General features: G+C 48.7%; 1 protein-coding gene across 4 annotated transcripts in view; it reads left to right on the top strand.

Annotated features, from left to right (window-relative positions):
- The window catches only part of FAM221B (family with sequence similarity 221 member B), a 139,721-nt gene extending 129,741 nt beyond the window's left edge, over nucleotides 1–9,980 (top strand). For 2 of the 4 annotated variants that reach the window (XM_078677174.1, XM_078677172.1), the window contains one exon: nucleotides 9,653–9,980. In XM_078677174.1, the coding sequence (XP_078533300.1) occupies nucleotides 9,653–9,780 (128 nt within the window). In that variant the 3' untranslated portion in view covers nucleotides 9,781–9,980. The remainder of the gene's footprint in view (nucleotides 1–9,652) is intronic. The other 2 variants (XR_013607231.1, XR_013607230.1) reach the window with 2 other exon arrangements.
- Nucleotides 9,981–16,397: the final 6,417 nt, after the last annotated feature.

Raw genomic sequence — 16,397 nt, 5'->3', positions numbered from 1 at the left:
GACGACAGGTAGGGGTGCTCCACTGTCCATTGGGGTGCAGATTGCCCCCCAACAGCATGACAGCTGCCTCCAAAGTGTGGCAGATTCTTGTCCCACAGAGCACTACACTCTAAAATTCAAAATGGAGAATCTTTCTCTGCGGAGTCAAGACCTGGCTAAGCCAAGCTACTGGTGTGGCTCATTTCCCTTGACACTCCCCATTCCAAACCCTCTGCATTTTCAATTCACGGGGGTCCCATCTAGCTGGGGGCACAGGACGTGGGGGCAGGCCTAGGTTGCATTCTTATTGTCTTGCTCTCTTTAGAGGGGGCTTTGATTACCCAACCGCCTTTCTAACCTTTTCTCTGCAACTGCAGATTTCCCCCAACCAGAGAACCTCTATCTCTATACAGGCCCCTTATCACCTCATCAAAGCAGTTTGGCTAAGCCTGTTAAAAGCTGACCAATGAAGAGTGGTTGCTAAAAAGCTGTATTTTGGCTCACAGGACAGAACGTTTTATAACTTATTTTCTGTACATGTTATGATAAATTCAACAGTGGCAAGTTGTTGTAGTTATCTCTCAGGTCCTTGAAATATTATTTTAGCTCACTCCTATCAATAGTTATACTTTATTAAAGAATTTCCATGTTAGCCTATGGAGCTAAAGGCTTAAATGGGGGGAAAACGAAATTGGTCGTTTTTCCCTCACCAGGGCATATAAAACATATTTTAAAAGGACACTGCTTATTTTTATGGTGCCTTACCCTTGGGACACCTAGGGTAGACCTTAGGGGTTTGGTGTATGTACAAATAAGGTAGTTTCATACTAAAGAAGTAACTTTAAATCCAAAGTCGAATTTGCATATAATTTCAGTTTAAAAGCAGATTGCAATGCAGGGCTGAATTTTAAAATGACAGCCGCACAGCAGTGTACACTTAATACCTCAAAGCTGCTGGACCTCTAAACCTACATACCCTACCATATACTAGGGACTTACTTACCGGAAGGTTGTCATTGCCAATTATAATTACACCTAGTTACCATTTGCCTTTTTAATCAGAGCACTGGCCCTGGGTCTCGTTAGAAGAGCCCAGGGTACAGTCAGAGTCAGTTACCCCCAGTATCAGTCTAACAATGGGGGTGAACAGGGCAAACAGGATGACTTTTTCACAATCCATAAAAGGATTCTTAGGCAGATACAGCCAGCCATATAATAATCTCTATGACTTGCGTGATTAGAATTGTTTATTATCAATATTCATTGGGGGCTTGCATTGGACAAATATCTTGGGTTTAGTGTCTGCGTTGGCACTAGGCAGCATTTGGTGCGTCAGCATAGTGTGTGAGCAGGAATGCACAATAACTTGATAGATACGGCCCAGTCCTGCCCTCTCCATTTGACATAGAGCAGCAAGTTGTCTTGCTTTGTTGCTCTGCATCAATTGATGATAAATCTTCCTCTTAGGTTTGCTAGAGCAGGAATCAGTTTAAATAAACTTGGTTTACTATCACACACAGGGCTGATACCCACTGAACTGCACCGAACCGGTCAACGGACCGTGGCCGCTGAAGTTGAGAAGATCCGGAACATATTGGGACACATGTACTACTGTCAGGTTTTGTGACATGCAAATTGTGACTTTTAGCAAGTTGCAAAACCTGATGCACAACAGTGTCTCAGACACTGTTTGTGATTCCCAAATGGCTCGCAGTGGGCCTGCCTCATTAATGCTCACATGGAAGGTCCCAATTTGCAAACCATTCGGAATGGCCGGCACTTTCAGGGATAGTGGCGTGCTGGGGTCAGCCAACCACCATGTGTGTGTATGTTTTTTAATTAAAGCTGTTTTTTTCTTTTTTTTTAAATGCAGCCCATTTTCCTCAAAGGAAAACGCGATGCATTTCAAAAATAAAAATGAAAAGTTTTCTTTTCCTGTTTTTCACAGATTGCAGTGGTCCTTGGAACCAATGTCTGCCCTGAAAAAAGTTGGTGCCCCCATTCACAAAGGGGAAGGGGTACTTGGGGACCACTTCCTATTTGCGAGTAGCTTACCACCAATTTGAAATTGGTGGCCCTCTGTGAATGTTTTGCAACTGCATTGCCGGTTGCAGAACATTCCTACATACCAGTGCGACTCGCTATTAGTAGGCATGGGTGTAAAATCCATTCCGTTCGCGGAATTTGCAGATTTTCTGCAATTTCGCGGCCAGCGAATCTCGCGAAATTGCAGAAAAATCCGCGAAATCGCGTGCGGGACTGGTTTTCAAAAACTGAAGTACATGAAGCACTTACAGGGTTACAGCAGGTGCCCAAGTAGAAGCTAATTTCTTTGTAACCATTTACAAAATGGTTACAAAGAAATTAACTTCAACTTGGGCACCTCCTGTAACCCTGTCAGTGCTTCCTGAGCGGCGCCTCCAGAGTTGCTGCCTACTTGCAACTATTCTCTGACCCTGCTCTGACCCTTGAAGCAGGGTTAAAAGTATGGCACAATGCTCCAGGCTGTCACAAAAATGAAACCACAACAGGAAGCACTTACAAATAAGGAAGCAGGTGCCGGACTTAAAGCTCAAATTCAGTAACACATTAACCAGCCCCCGGTTGAGGCTGGGCAGGTGTGCTTTCTCCCCATAATCTACAGTGGTGAACCAGAGGGTGCTGTGATGAAGCAGAAGGTGCAGTTGTGAACCAGAGGGTAGCAGTGATGAACCAGAGGGTGGCAGTGGTGAACCAGAGGGTGGCAGTGGTGAACCAGAGCGTGGCAGTGGTGAACCAGAGGGTGCTGTGATGAACCAGAGGGTGGCAGTGATGAACCAGAGGGTGGCAGTGATGAACCAGAGGGTGGCAGTGGTGAACCAGAGGGTGGCAGTGGTGAACCAGAGGGTGGCAGTGGTGAACCAGAGGGTGGCAGTGATGAACCAGAGGGTGGCAGTGGTGAACCTGAGGGTGGCAGTGGTGAACCAGAGGGTGGCAGTGGTGAACCAGAGGGTGCTGAGATGAACCAGAGAGTGGCAGTGATGAACCAGAGGGTTACAGTGATGAACCAGGGGGTGGCAGTGGTGAACCAGAGGGTGGCAGTGATGAACCAGAGGGTGCTGTGATGAAGCAGAAGGTGCAGTTGTGAACCAGAGGGTGGCAGTGATGAACCAGAGGGTGGCAGTGGTGAACCAGAGCGTGGCAGTGGTGAACCAGAGGGTGCTGTGATGAACCAGAGGGTGGCAGTGATGAACCAGAGGGTGGCAGTGATGAACCAGAGGGTGGCAGTGGTGAACCAGAGGGTGGCAGTGGTGAACCAGAGGGTGGCAGTGATGAACCAGAGGGTGGCAGTGGTGAACCAGAGGGTGGCAGTGATGAACCAGAGGGTGGCAGTGGTGAACCTGAGGGTGGCAGTGGTGAACCAGAGGGTGGCAGTGGTGAACCAGAGGGTGCTGAGATGAACCAGAGAGTGGCAGTGATGAACCAGAGGGTTACAGTGATGAACCAGGGGGTGGCAGTGGTGAACCAGAGGGTGGCAGTGATGAACCAGAGGGTGGAAGTGATGAACCAGATGGTGGCAGGGGTGAACCAGAGGGTGGCAGTGGTGAACCAGAGGGTGGCAGTGGTGAACCAGAGGGTGGCAGTGATGAACCAGAGGGTGGCAGTGATGAACCAGAGGGTGGTAGTGGTGAACCAGAGGGTGGTAGTGGTGAACCAGAGGGTGGCAGTGGTGAACCTGAGGGTGGCAGTGGTGAACCAGAGGGTGGCAGTGGTGAACCAGAGGGTGGCAGTGGTGAACCAGAGGGTGCTGAGATGAACCAGAGGGTGGCAGTGATGAACCAGAGGGTGACAGTGATGAACCAGAGGGTGGCAGTGGTGAACCAGAGGGTCGCAGTGATGAACCAGAGGGTGGAAGTGATGAACCAGATGGTGGCAGGGGTGAACCAGAGGGTGGCAGTGGTGAACCAGAGGGTGCGGTGATGAACCAGAGGGTGGCAGTGGTGAACCAGAGGGTGGCAGTGATGAACCAGAGGGTGGCAGTGATGAACCAGAGGGTGGCAGTGGTGAACCAGAGGGTGGCGGTGGTGAACCAGAGGGTGGCAGTGATGACTCAGAGGGTGACAGTGGTGAACCAGAGGGTGACAGTGGTAAACCAGAGCGTGCTGTGATGAACCAGATGGTGGCAGGGGTGAACCAGAGGGTGGCAGTGGTGAACCAGAGGGTGGCAGTGATGAACTAGAGGGTGGCAGTGGTGAACCAGAGGGTGGCAGTGGTGAACCAGAGGGTGCTGCGATGAACCAGAGGGTGGCAGTGATGAACCAGAGGGTGGCAGTGGTGAACCAGAGGGTGGCAGTGGTGAGCCTGAGGGTGGCAGTGGTGAACCAGAGGGTGGCAGTGGTGAACCAGAGGGTGGCAGTGGTGAACCAGAGGGTGCTGAGATGAACCAGAGGGTGGCAGTGATGAACCATAGGGTGGCAGTGATGAACCAGAGGGTGGCAGTGGTGAACCAGAGGGTGGCAGTGGTGAACCAGAGGGTGCTGTGATGAACCAGAGGGTGGCAGTGATGAACCAGAGGGTGACAGTGATGAACCAGAGGGTGGCAGTGGTGAACCAGAGGGTGGCAGTGGTGAACCAGAGGGTGGCAGTGGTGAACCAGAGGGTGGCAGTGATGAACCAGAGGGCTGCTAAACTGCCCGGGAGCCCTGTGGGTGTGAGCCCCCGCGCTGCTGAGCTGCCCAGGGGTTGTGAGCCCACGCGCTACTGAACTGCCCCGGGGCCCAGTGGGTGTGAGCCCCTGTGCTGCTGAACTGCCCCTGAGCCCTCTCAGTGGAAAATCATTCGTGCTCAATTGCCTGGGAGCCCTCTGGGTGTGAGCACACATTATGCTAAGTGCCCTCTTGCCCCCAGTACATATATACCCGTACCGGACAGCACCATTATGCTCTTGCACCATGAAGTCTGGTGCCTGGATGCTCTTGATCCGTGTAGGTGGTACCACCGTCTGGTGCAGTCAAAATGTAAAGTCATAACTTGCTACACAGCACCAATAAACATGTGTCCCCCCTGGCACCGGTATGCGCATGTACCAGGCGTGGAGCATATGTCTGTACGGGGCAGTTTAGTATGAGATGGGACATTGTGCAGCTGCAGCTGCATGCGCCTGAACCTACTGAGCAGGATCAGAATGGCTTTGTACCAACATGCGCAGCAGAGCTATCTTGGACATCTGAAGAATTCTGGGGTCCTGTGCCAAATGTATTTTTGCATCCATGAGTTTCCCGAGCGCCATCCCTGTGTAGCTCCTGTGACCAGGAGGCTGCTTTCTCCTCATCTGCTGCTCTGCTCGGTCTCTGACCCTTTATAAACAAGATGCATGTGAACTCGCATGAAAGCCTCGCCCGTTTGGCCCCCGTCCACCACACACTAGCGGTATGAAACGTCTTCCTGCCCGTCCCCACTATAATGGCCAGCTCACTCAAGGGACCCCTGCGCCTTTTGGCGCGCTGGCAAAGTTACAGGCACACGTGGTCACATATTTGTGCAAATGGCACAAAAATCTGCGAGTTTGCGGGAAGATTCACAAACTCGCGGATTTATTTGCCATTTCGCACGAATTCGCGGACGCGAACTCGCAAATTTCGCCCATACTTAGCTATTAGGAAGGGACACCCTTTACATGCCCCTTCCTAAAAGTGACTTGCAAACCCTATTTTGGGAGTCGGTAATAGGATACCGACTCGCAAAATAGGGTTGGTACACAGGAAAATGCATTTTTTTGGTCGTGAACAGTCCGATGGGCCATTTGCGACCAGTAAAATGCGTCTTACATCTGGCCCTCAATTACATAAATTGTATTCACAAATTCTATCTAAAGTTTAGACTATAATGAGAGTTATATAAATGTTTTTGAAGGTTTTATTCTTTAAGGTTAAGTAAATTATGTTTATTCAGAATCATAAGTTTATTCACACCAGTTTAACAAATAGTCAATCTTTTACAGAATTGATTTTAAAAAAATGGTTAATTCAATTAAAATACAATGCAGTATGTTCCATAAAGGAAGAAAATCCCTATTTTAAGAATGGGATGAAAGGTGTCAGTAGGAAACGTAAAAGTTCAAATTCGAAAGAGCGTGAGATCAAGCAGCATAAAGCTCAAAATATCCAAAAGTCAATAATCAATCAAAGCAGAACTTTCCATAAAGAGGTGTTCATGAAACTCAATAGCAACTCAAAGCACTAGGGAAAAAGGAACAGAAAATGTACACGAGCGGTAGCAACTGCAATCCATAGTGAGGGTAGTAGGATGGCAGGAGAATCGGGAAAGGGCATGGAAAAGACATTCAGTGTGGCGTTAACCCACTCTAAGAACCTGTACTATTGTAAACTATCAAAAATTTATGTTGCAGTTAATGCTGCATGTTAGAACTGGGGTCACCAATTCCGACATGGTAGTTTGGCGTGAGGCAGGAAGGCATCCGAAGGCAATGTGTAAAGCAGTGGTGCAGCACACACTCACACTGAGACAGTAACTCACACGCAATAGAATGACACCACACCAGGTTGTTTTATAAACCAAGACTCTTTATCTAATTGTAGTTCAGGCAGGTAACACTTCGCAGGCACTAAGCTAAGGTAGGCAACACCTCTTAGGCATCAATTCAATAAAGGTAACAATCCTGCTACGTAGGGACATCATAGGCAACATTTCACATAAGCAAGCATTAGTACAGGTAACGTCCCCTCTGCACTTCCGCAATAAGGTAACACATTGGGGGCATGAATACAGCATCAAAACATTTGACATCAAGGTAAGATGCACATCATTTATTAGGTTCTCATCTAATAAAGGCAAGATTTCCTGTAAGCACGGTCATCAACAACTTATCTCTTGTGGTATATGGTTAATACCCGTACTCAGCTAAGTTCAGGGCAGTTCTATACTCCATTTAGGCCCCAGCTCCCAGCTGTTCCAGAGGGGCCCGGCAGCAGGGGAAAAGAACCGGTCTCAGGCAATGGCTCAGCAGAGGTATTTGTTTGGGTCCTGAGCGTCACCCGAGATAGCGCTCTTTTAATGAAGGAATTCGGCTTATGTGACACCTCACAGCCGAAGGCGGGTCACCCCATGGTGACCTGGGGCAGCCGTTCCTGCGGTAGACACTCCTTGGGCATCAACGCAACTGGGTCTAAGGCCCCCCAGCATCCCTCTACTTCCCCAGTCCAGTCTAACCGAGAGAGCAGGGCAATCCGTATGCTGGTTGGTCCGCGCGGGCCCCTCCCCCGTTAGCTCCCTCGGTACTCCTCTCGGGCCTTTTCCTGAGGAGGGCAGGCATTGCAGCAGACAGTAGGCTTCCCCACTGCAGGGGAAGCCGATCCGGCAGACCCGGAGCTTCTTCCTCCTCGGCCGGGCGGGTTCCGGGCGTCTTCCCTGATGCTGGGCCCAGGAGCCAATCGGAGCTCAGCTTCCCGAGGGCGCAGCTGGTGACTCGGTCGGCGCCCCCCGGTTCCTAGGCAAAATGCTCTCGTCACGACCTTCAGGCCCAACACGGCCTTCACCACCCCGCAGCGGCCCTCCCCTCCCTTCAGGGGCCGCGGCAGCGATATCGGTCTCAGCGCTTATCCTCCAACAGCGCAGGGGGCCGCGGCGGTGATTTTTGAGCCTACAGCGTTTCGGACATCCACAGCGCAGGGGGCCGCGGTGGTGATTTTCAGCAGATAGCGCTCTCACAAGCACAGCGCTAGATCACAGGTACCAGGGCTGCGGCGGTGATTGGGGGCCCACAATGCTATTACTCACTCAGCGCTTGGGTTGCCACACGAGCAGGCTCAGGGGGGGGGGGGGGAAATCAGTGCTGGCAACAAGTAGCAGAGTCCACTCCTAAATCGCTTAACCCCTCCCATGCCCATGACGAGCTGAGTTTGTCATAACGGTCGGAACACTCGCACGCGGGGCTAATTCCCCCGCTGTGCTGAACGTTCTGAAGAAATGGGTGTGGCCGCGACGAGCTCAGCTCATTATGAGCACACAGCCACCGTGGCTCATGACGAGCTGAGCACGTCATGAGCACCGGGGCGCTGTGCGCTCTCCGCCTCCCAGCACTGCAGGGGAAATAGCCCCGCAGGCAAGGGGTTAAGGGGCACAGTTCCTTCAGGATAGCGCTTGGCAGTCACAGCGCACAGGGGGCACAGTATCATCAATGTAGCGCTTGGTGGTCACAGCGCTTTACCTGGTGATCCCCCAGTAGCAGCAGCGCTCACAGGGTCCTCAGCGCTTGAAGAGGACGGCAGGTCTCAGGTTCACAGCGCTAGTTGTTAGCAGGTCTTAGTTGCAGGTTCTTGGGGGGAAACATGGGGGTTGAGTTGGCAGGCATAAGAGGCAGGATGGTTCCCTGCAGCACACTGGAGTTGGTCCCCAGGGTTTCCCCCTCACTGGGCAAAGTCAGCAGGCTGCCAGAGCCCCTCAGCTATCTTGGGTACAGCAGGGCCTAAGCTCAGTCTGTCTCAGTAGTGTAGGTTCCTCCCTAGGCCCAACCGCCTATACTTCGGCAGAGGTTCCCCCAGGTCCAGTGGTGCCCCAACTGACTAGTTAGGTTTCCCTCCTTTCCTCTTATACCCCTAGGTCAGGTGACCCTCCTGAAAGGCGGCAAAGCATAACTCCTCCCTGGGCTTGAAGGTTCCAGGAGCTTCTACATGTCTGTCGATGGGACAAAAAGGCAGGACGGCAAAGATACAGTAGCAGTATGTCCCAGCCTGCTCCTAACTACTGGTGCGTGTGTGTTCAATGGCCACCCCGCGGTAGCAGGGGCCTGTGGCAGCCATGTTATTAGGAGAGAGCACCTGCACCTCAACACTGTTTGGCAGTGGTAAGGCGCCCAGAGGCCTAGGTCCAACAAAAAGATGGTGGCGCAAAGGTAAAAAATTTGGGAAAAGACCACCCTAGGGCTGTTAGGTCTAACACTGCATCTTCTCCTCCTTTCACCCAATCGTCTTTCAGGGTTAGACCTGGGAACAGGTTCCCTCCTCTTCTTCTCAAGCGAGTACAATTGCGTACAGTGTGCAGCTTTGTTGTTTTAGTCTAAACTACAGATGAGGCTTCTTCATTCTAAATATCCTTTCCCACATTGGGGCCACATTTCAAATCTTCTAATGAAGCAAATGATATGTTAGCTAACAATGCACAATGTGAAAATTGAAGCATCTTCATCCTTTGAGAATAAAACAAGTATGGTAAAAGAGGTCAGGTCCAGTTTATGTGCTGCATTCTTTGTGAATATTATTCATAATTCTACTAAATAATAAATTCAGGCATTTCAACTTCTTTTTTGTATCAGAAGAAACATTTCACAGAGCTATGTGAAACATTTAGTCAATAAAAGAACATGATCATGAAAAGGTAATAAATTCAACATTTGATGGTGTATCAGCACATTTTAATCAAACTACTTTGTCACCAATGCTGCTTTAAATGGTTTTGAGGCCTAGTACGTGTAAGTGTGGCTAGTTATTACATTTGGCACATTTTTAAAACACATTTTATTCATGTAAGTCTGCACGTTACACATATATTTTAACCAATATTATTTTGCGTATTGCTAAAAATACCTCTTCAGGGTATATAACGATACATTGCTCTCCACTAGGAGACAACAGTACTATTTTGTTTTCTTTTTTCTACATATGATGTTTTCTTTTAGGTCAAGACTACTTCCCCTTTGCTGAGCTACCCAAGCTGCGAAATATCGTGATGTCAGGCAACGAAGTTGGCAGCAGCGGGTTCAAGTCTTTGGAGGACGAAATAGCAGCCACGTCCACCACCTCATGAGCTTTGCCTTTTCCTTCTTCAGGTGCCTGGAACTCAGCTCCACGTAGGTCAATAGGAGGAGTACAAAATAGAGACACGACAGCCAGGGAGGTGACGGTGGAGGAGGAGTAAGTAGTATAGCAAGACTCTGGCCAAGAGCTCACCAATGCACCAGGTGGCAGTAAGCAGAGACCAGATGCAAATAAATAAAACCTTGTTTGTGGTGAATTTGTGGTGGTGTCTTTCTGAAGAATGACAAAAAAACAAATGAGGTACTATCTTCTAAAGCAGCAAATCATTCAAAATGATGAACGCCTGAAAGTGGTGTCAGCGGTTGAACCGTTCTTGCTCCGCACACTTGCCGGATAAAGGGGCACCAGCAAACCAAAAGCCGGACTCCAACAAACAGCAATCCAGAGAAACCAGAAAACTGCAAAAGAAGCTCACCAGTGAGTGCTTCAAAATGAAGAAAGCTTTAACTGCTGGGAAGTTTGGTGTAGTGATTGCAAGGACAGATTTCCTTCCAGCAACAGGCAATGAATGACAGCAATATGTAAAGGACTGATCATGACGGGCTCAATTCACAGAATGAACTTAAGACTCAATCCTAAACTTACTACTATTTTGGTATTCACAGAATCCACTTACTACTTTTGGCATTCACAGAATGAACTTACTACTTTTGGTATTCACAGAAGTTAGGATTTTGTCTTAAGTTTGTCTTAAAACAAACTGAAGACAGACTTCAGACAGACTTAAGTTAGGATTTTGGCTTAAGTCTGTCTTAAGACAAAATCCTAACTTCTGTGAATACCAAAAGCAGTAAGTTCATTCTGTGAATGCCAAAAGTAGTAAGTGCATTCTGTGAATACCAAAATGGTAGTAAGTTTAGGATTTTGTCTTAAGTTAGTTCTGTGAATCGGGCCCTCTTTGTTTCCCCCGCTTGTTATTCCACAGATATCTCTGACTGTGTAACTCCCTGCCTGTGCACACAGATTCTCTGACATGGCAAAGTGGGGACTGCCAGACAAACAATTTCCATGTCTAGGTACAACCTGCTTCCCCCGGTGCCCTTCCAAGCCACCAATGAAACGTGCCTGAACTTTCACTGTGATGCTGTCTGGGCTTACAAGGGGGTGGCTCGGTGACTTTTGACTCCATTGATTATGAGGGAATCCTTAGCACACTGAGAACCCTCAGAAGCATTTGGAATAAGGTCCCGGACGTGCATCTCCATTAATGAATTGTGCGTCAGCTGGTCAGAAAGAGGGACTCAGCTTTGAATCTGTAAGATCTCAGTGGATTTATCCCAGGGACATAGCTTAGTCAGTAAGATTGGGTCACAAGTTTCCTAACTAAGAAAAGGTGGGCAGCATGGTTGAGGGGAATGACGACCAAGGTTTGGGATAGACTGATTCCAGCAAGAACAGGGTTAGTACTGAATTGCATTAGGTGGCACTCTGTGTAGAGTGGCACAGTGGGTGTAAAGCGATGGGTTGAAATGCTACCCAGAGCCATTGCCACTGGTTAGCTATCTGCAGGCATTTATATCATCACGATTGTATGTTTGATTGCCAGTCATATGTCTGGAAACTGGATACTGGTGCAGCTTTCCATGCCTACTGCCCTCAATGTTTGTGGATTCCAAAAAGTAGTACATTTATACCCACAACAGGGAGTGCAGGTTTACCACTTTTTAGGTCGAGCTGGAGAAAGCAATGCGAAGCATTGCGTCCAGCTTGACAACTAATGTTTCCCGTCTCCTGGGAATCTGAGACAGGGGTCGGGCACGCGCTGCGATTGGTGTCTGTGGAAGCGCACGTCCAGGCCGGCGCTGTGCACATCTCCTGCCTCAGATTCCCTGAAGTGCGCAAACACACACATACACACACGCACCCCCCCACCACGGGCTCACGCGGACACACACAGTCACGCACGCACCCCCCCCACTCACGGGCTCACGCGCACACACACGTGCACACACACACGCACACAGACACACACAGACACACACACATATCCCCCCCTCTACTCACCGTGCTCTTTTGTCGCATCGCCTCGCTGCGCTCTACAGGCTCCGCACTCCCCTGGTGTTTTCTCTGCCGCATCTCCACACGCGGGGCTTCCCTCACGCCTGGGAGCCCAACATCACCGCTGCTGTCCATGGGCCGGGCTTCCCGCAAAAAGCGGAAGTCCCGCCCCAGGACGTAACGCTCCTGAACTTCCAGAACCTGCTGTGAAGAGACACACAAAAAACTGACACGACGCAGCATATAACCTCGTTATTTTATTTTAAGCGTTTTTATATAGCGCGGACTTTACCCGAAGGTGTTGGAGCGCTTCACAATAGGTACACAACCCCCCCAACCCCACCCGGTCCACACTGGTTCAGGGACGGCTCCTGTGATGCAAAGTCAGAGGTGTGCGACGGTCCACGCGAAGGCACAGACACCCCAGGAGTTTCTGTTCCACAAAACTGGTGCAGGGGTGGGTGTCCGTCATCAAGCACAAGGACCACAGCGCGATGTACGGCTCATTGCGTGGGCCCCTGTCTGTGCACTGCTGCGGTGTGTGCCCGTGCAGTGCTGGTCTCATCACTGCCCGAGGATTGTTAGTATCGGGGCAGGGAGTTGTGCAGCTGGTTTAATGGTAGTGATCACCACTATGTGAGGGCATTACGTCAGAGCTCTTCCTGCTATGCGCACAGTCACTGAGCCTGACGGGAGAAACATCCTCTCCTAGCCCCAGCAAGGCCCGCAGGCAGGTTACCATCTACAGGGTGTGGGTTAAAATGTCAGCGCGCTCTCCTGTTGCCCACGTGTTAAATTCCAGGCTGCGCACCAGCCCAGAAGGCTTTGACTTGTTTTCCTTGCTTTGGTACTTGCAGCCACAGGTTTTTGAAGGCTAATAAGGGTTAAAAACACCAGCAGATGAATAAACTAATTTGAACTGGACGAGTTACTCGGACACGTAATCGGGAAACATGAAAGCCCTGTAAAAAAGTTGGAGAAGTGTGGCTCACTGGTTCGAGCGGCAGACTCTGAAGCAGAGATCAGGCCCGGGACCAGGGTTCAAGTCTCGACGCGGCAGGGTCTTGAGCTCAATGTCCGCGGACTCGATAATTCTCGCCTCGACGCCTACTCTAATCATGGGTCCCACGCTGCAACTCTGGGCAATAGCTTGCTTAATCTCCACAACGGCCCCTACAACACTGGGATGCCTGGCTTCACCTTCGGGGTGCCCAGGAGGGGCTTCTCACAGGGAGAGCCAGGAAGGGTTCCACAGCGTTATACAGCGCCGGGACGCCCCGTTGGGGCAGCTGTGCGCTTTACAAAATACACTGCATTTACATTTACATTTACATTCACTACAAATCCCCAAATATCCCATTTTCTGAATAACGGCTCTTCTATTTACAAGACGAATGAGTAAATGACCCGTGGTAAGAGTGAGGTATGCCTCTAATCTTCTGATTGCTTTTTGGAAAGTGAAGATGTCAATTAATGCTAATTTGCCTCCGTAGCAAAGGAAAATAAAGTGTTTTCAAAAGCAGTACTCAGTACTCACAGTTACCCTTCATTGAAGCATTTACAATTTAGCAGATACGGGGATAACTGAGAAACAACAAAATAAAGTAGTCTGCTCAGGATCACGCAGTTGGCAGACCTCGCAAGTGCTGGTGCCATAGGGGAAACGGCCACTACAACGCGGCCGCTTCAACGAAAAGCTTAACCACGCATGCATTACAATGCATGCGTGGTTACAACGAAAACCTTTACCACGCATACGTTTACTACGAGGTACGTAGTAAAGGCATGTGTGGTAAAGGGTACAATTAAAAAATGGGGGGGGGTGGGGGGGTTCCCCCCCTCAAAAAAAACCCACTAACCTTAATTAGAGAAGTGCAGGGAATCGGCATCGTAGAGGAAGGAAACGGCCGTTTATTTTTTATTATGTAACACGTCACCACGGAAAAAACGTGGAGAAGGTTATGCGTGAAAATAGTATTCCGTTGTAACGCATGCGTGGTAAAGGCATGCGTTACAACGGAGTTCGTTGTAATAACATATAACCGTGCCATAGCTGATGCACTAACCACTGATTCACATCTCTTTCACCGAATGCAAAACCTCACAGTCTTGATAGGCTCTGTTTACACCCATTATAGCCTTGCCGCAGCATCAAAGGCACAGAGGTGCTGGTGATACAGTTGGGGCTCACCGGGGTCCCCGCTTTGGGGTGCCTGCCTGCCATCACGAGAGAGTTCTCCGACATGTTGCCTGCCTTAGAAACCCTGCAGGAGTCCAGCTGGAGAAGTTGTAAGGATGGGAGAGATTTTCCTGTGGTTGAGGACAGGCACAGGGAGGTGGGTCTCATGAGATGGACTTCCCCACCCTCCCCTACATTCCCAAAATACAAAGAAAGAGAAAGTCTGGTCACGAGCAGCACCCATGCATGGGATCCGGGAAGCATGGGGGAGCTGTAATAAGATATATTTGCTTGGTTCACGGTAGTGTTATATGCGTTACCTAGCATCTGAGCCAATATTACAGAGATTTAAAATTATGCTAAACTTCAATTTCTAAAGGACAAAGTAAAACTAAAAATCACAAAATGCAAGAAAACAAAAGTTCCATTATCAGTGGGCCTGAACAGGGCCTGCTACTATTCTTTCTCTTCCACCCAGGAGTTAACAATATTCCAGGCATTGTTAATTCAGGATAGCAATAATACTCCTGATTACATGTTCTTTGAGGATACACTGGGAATTGTACTTATTTATGCATGCTTCGCCCTTTTTCGCAGCGAGTCACCTGGACACCTCACCTGCTTTCAGCAGGAGAAATGTGCAGGAGAAAAACACTGGACCCAAAGCATTCCTGTGGATCTGATCACCTGAGGCACTCGTCATTCATTATGGAATGGGACACTATGATCTTCCTCGCATATTTGGTGCTTATTGTATCAAGTGCTGGAAAGGTTTATTGGGTGACTCCAGGTCACTTACCCCCTCACCCCTCAGTGCTCCAGTCCAGGCCTTTTCTATTACACACCAGTGTACTCTGGTACTGTAATGTAATACATTTGGCTTGAGCGAAGACTACAACTCCCAGAATGCAAGAGACTAATCCAAAGCTCGGTACTGTGGCGGAGGCATGGTTTATTGACTAAGCTGCAGACTTTGGAACCTGGTTCTAATCAAGCTTTAGCCACACTTGTCAATCAGGGCAAATCATGTTTGATCTATGCCTGCCACCCCCTCCTCCGTCTGAAATTATATCTGCAATACAATTTCGTACGATGTCGTGTCTTCGTATTGTTTCAGGAGTCCTTGAATTACTTCTGTAAAAAAAAAACAAGCACTCTAATGGATTTCCTCCAATTTTTTACAATGTATAACCATTTCTCAAATCGATTCATTTAATCAATTTATATTCTGTTAACTTTCCGATGCAAAATAATTACATTTATCATGTATTGCCACTCCTATCACTGACGGCCACTTTCACTCATACACATATGCTCACCTACACTCAGGCTTGCACATAAACACTTCCTCTCTCACACAAACACACTATCATTTGTAAGAAGGCGCAAGACATATATGTAAAAATTTTTTTTACTTATCTCCAGTTGTTATTACTGTAATAGTGAATAATATACAATTATTCCCTGTTAGAGCAATTTAAAAAAAAGCTGAAAACGAGGGCGAAGCAGCCCCTGTCTTCTTGGCTCCAAGGCCAGGGGTCTCAAAGACTGTCCCAGGGGTCACAGTGAGCAAGGCAGGGGCCGCAACTGCGACCCCTAAATGACACCCATGGCTTCCTCTTCCCCCACGCCTTCCTCATGTTGCTTGTTAGTGATTTGTAGCTTAAGAGGTGTGTTCCAAGATGCTAAAATAATGCAGCTTTGACTACCCCATTCTGCATTTTCATGCAATTTTCCTCTCCAAGACCACCACCGTCATGTATAAGGTTCTCAGAAGGGCCTGTGAACATATCCGGTAGAGAAACTACCCATCTCAGGAGCATAGAGCCATGCCCGAACCAGGACATCACCGGACTGAAAACAAAAAGGGCAAAAACCTAGTAGAAGACAGGCCTTATCCATCTCTGTCCCATCCTCGGGAACAAAGACCCTGTTAATATTAGAACTGCCCAAACCATTTTCAGACAACACATATCTGCGCAATATGGAGGGCTTCATTTCTTAAAGGAAAAGTGCTGTAGCCCAAAGTTTTGTTCACAATTCTGTGGCTGGCGCTATCAAAGGTTGGCGTACTAGATACTAATGCTGCATTGACTTGATTCCATCTCATGCCTCTTTAATCCACCAAAACACTTTAGTTTATCTCTCTCTAGCAGACTATTGTTCATCCCTGCTTTCTCCCTCTGTCAGCGTTAATCAGTTTTCTCTTTCCCCCTTAATGTTTTTCTCTCGCTACCTCTGAATCAAACTTTGTTGAAGAAAAATAATTGCCAATCCTAAAAAGGAGTGTTGGTAGACCCCACCTGCAACCACCAGCTCAAATTAAGCAGTGAATAAGTCTTGCCACACATGAATGCTATTCTCCATTTTAACAATCTAAAAACACATCTCAGAACTCCCCTTGTAACCTGCTTTACAAACACCTATGT

The sequence above is a fragment of the Lissotriton helveticus genome, chromosome 2_1 (assembly GCF_964261635.1).
Source record: "Lissotriton helveticus chromosome 2_1, aLisHel1.1, whole genome shotgun sequence".
Lineage (NCBI taxonomy): Eukaryota > Metazoa > Chordata > Amphibia > Caudata > Salamandridae > Lissotriton > Lissotriton helveticus.
The sequence above is the reverse complement of the archived record's forward strand: the minus strand, read 5'-3'. Positions and strand labels throughout refer to the sequence as shown.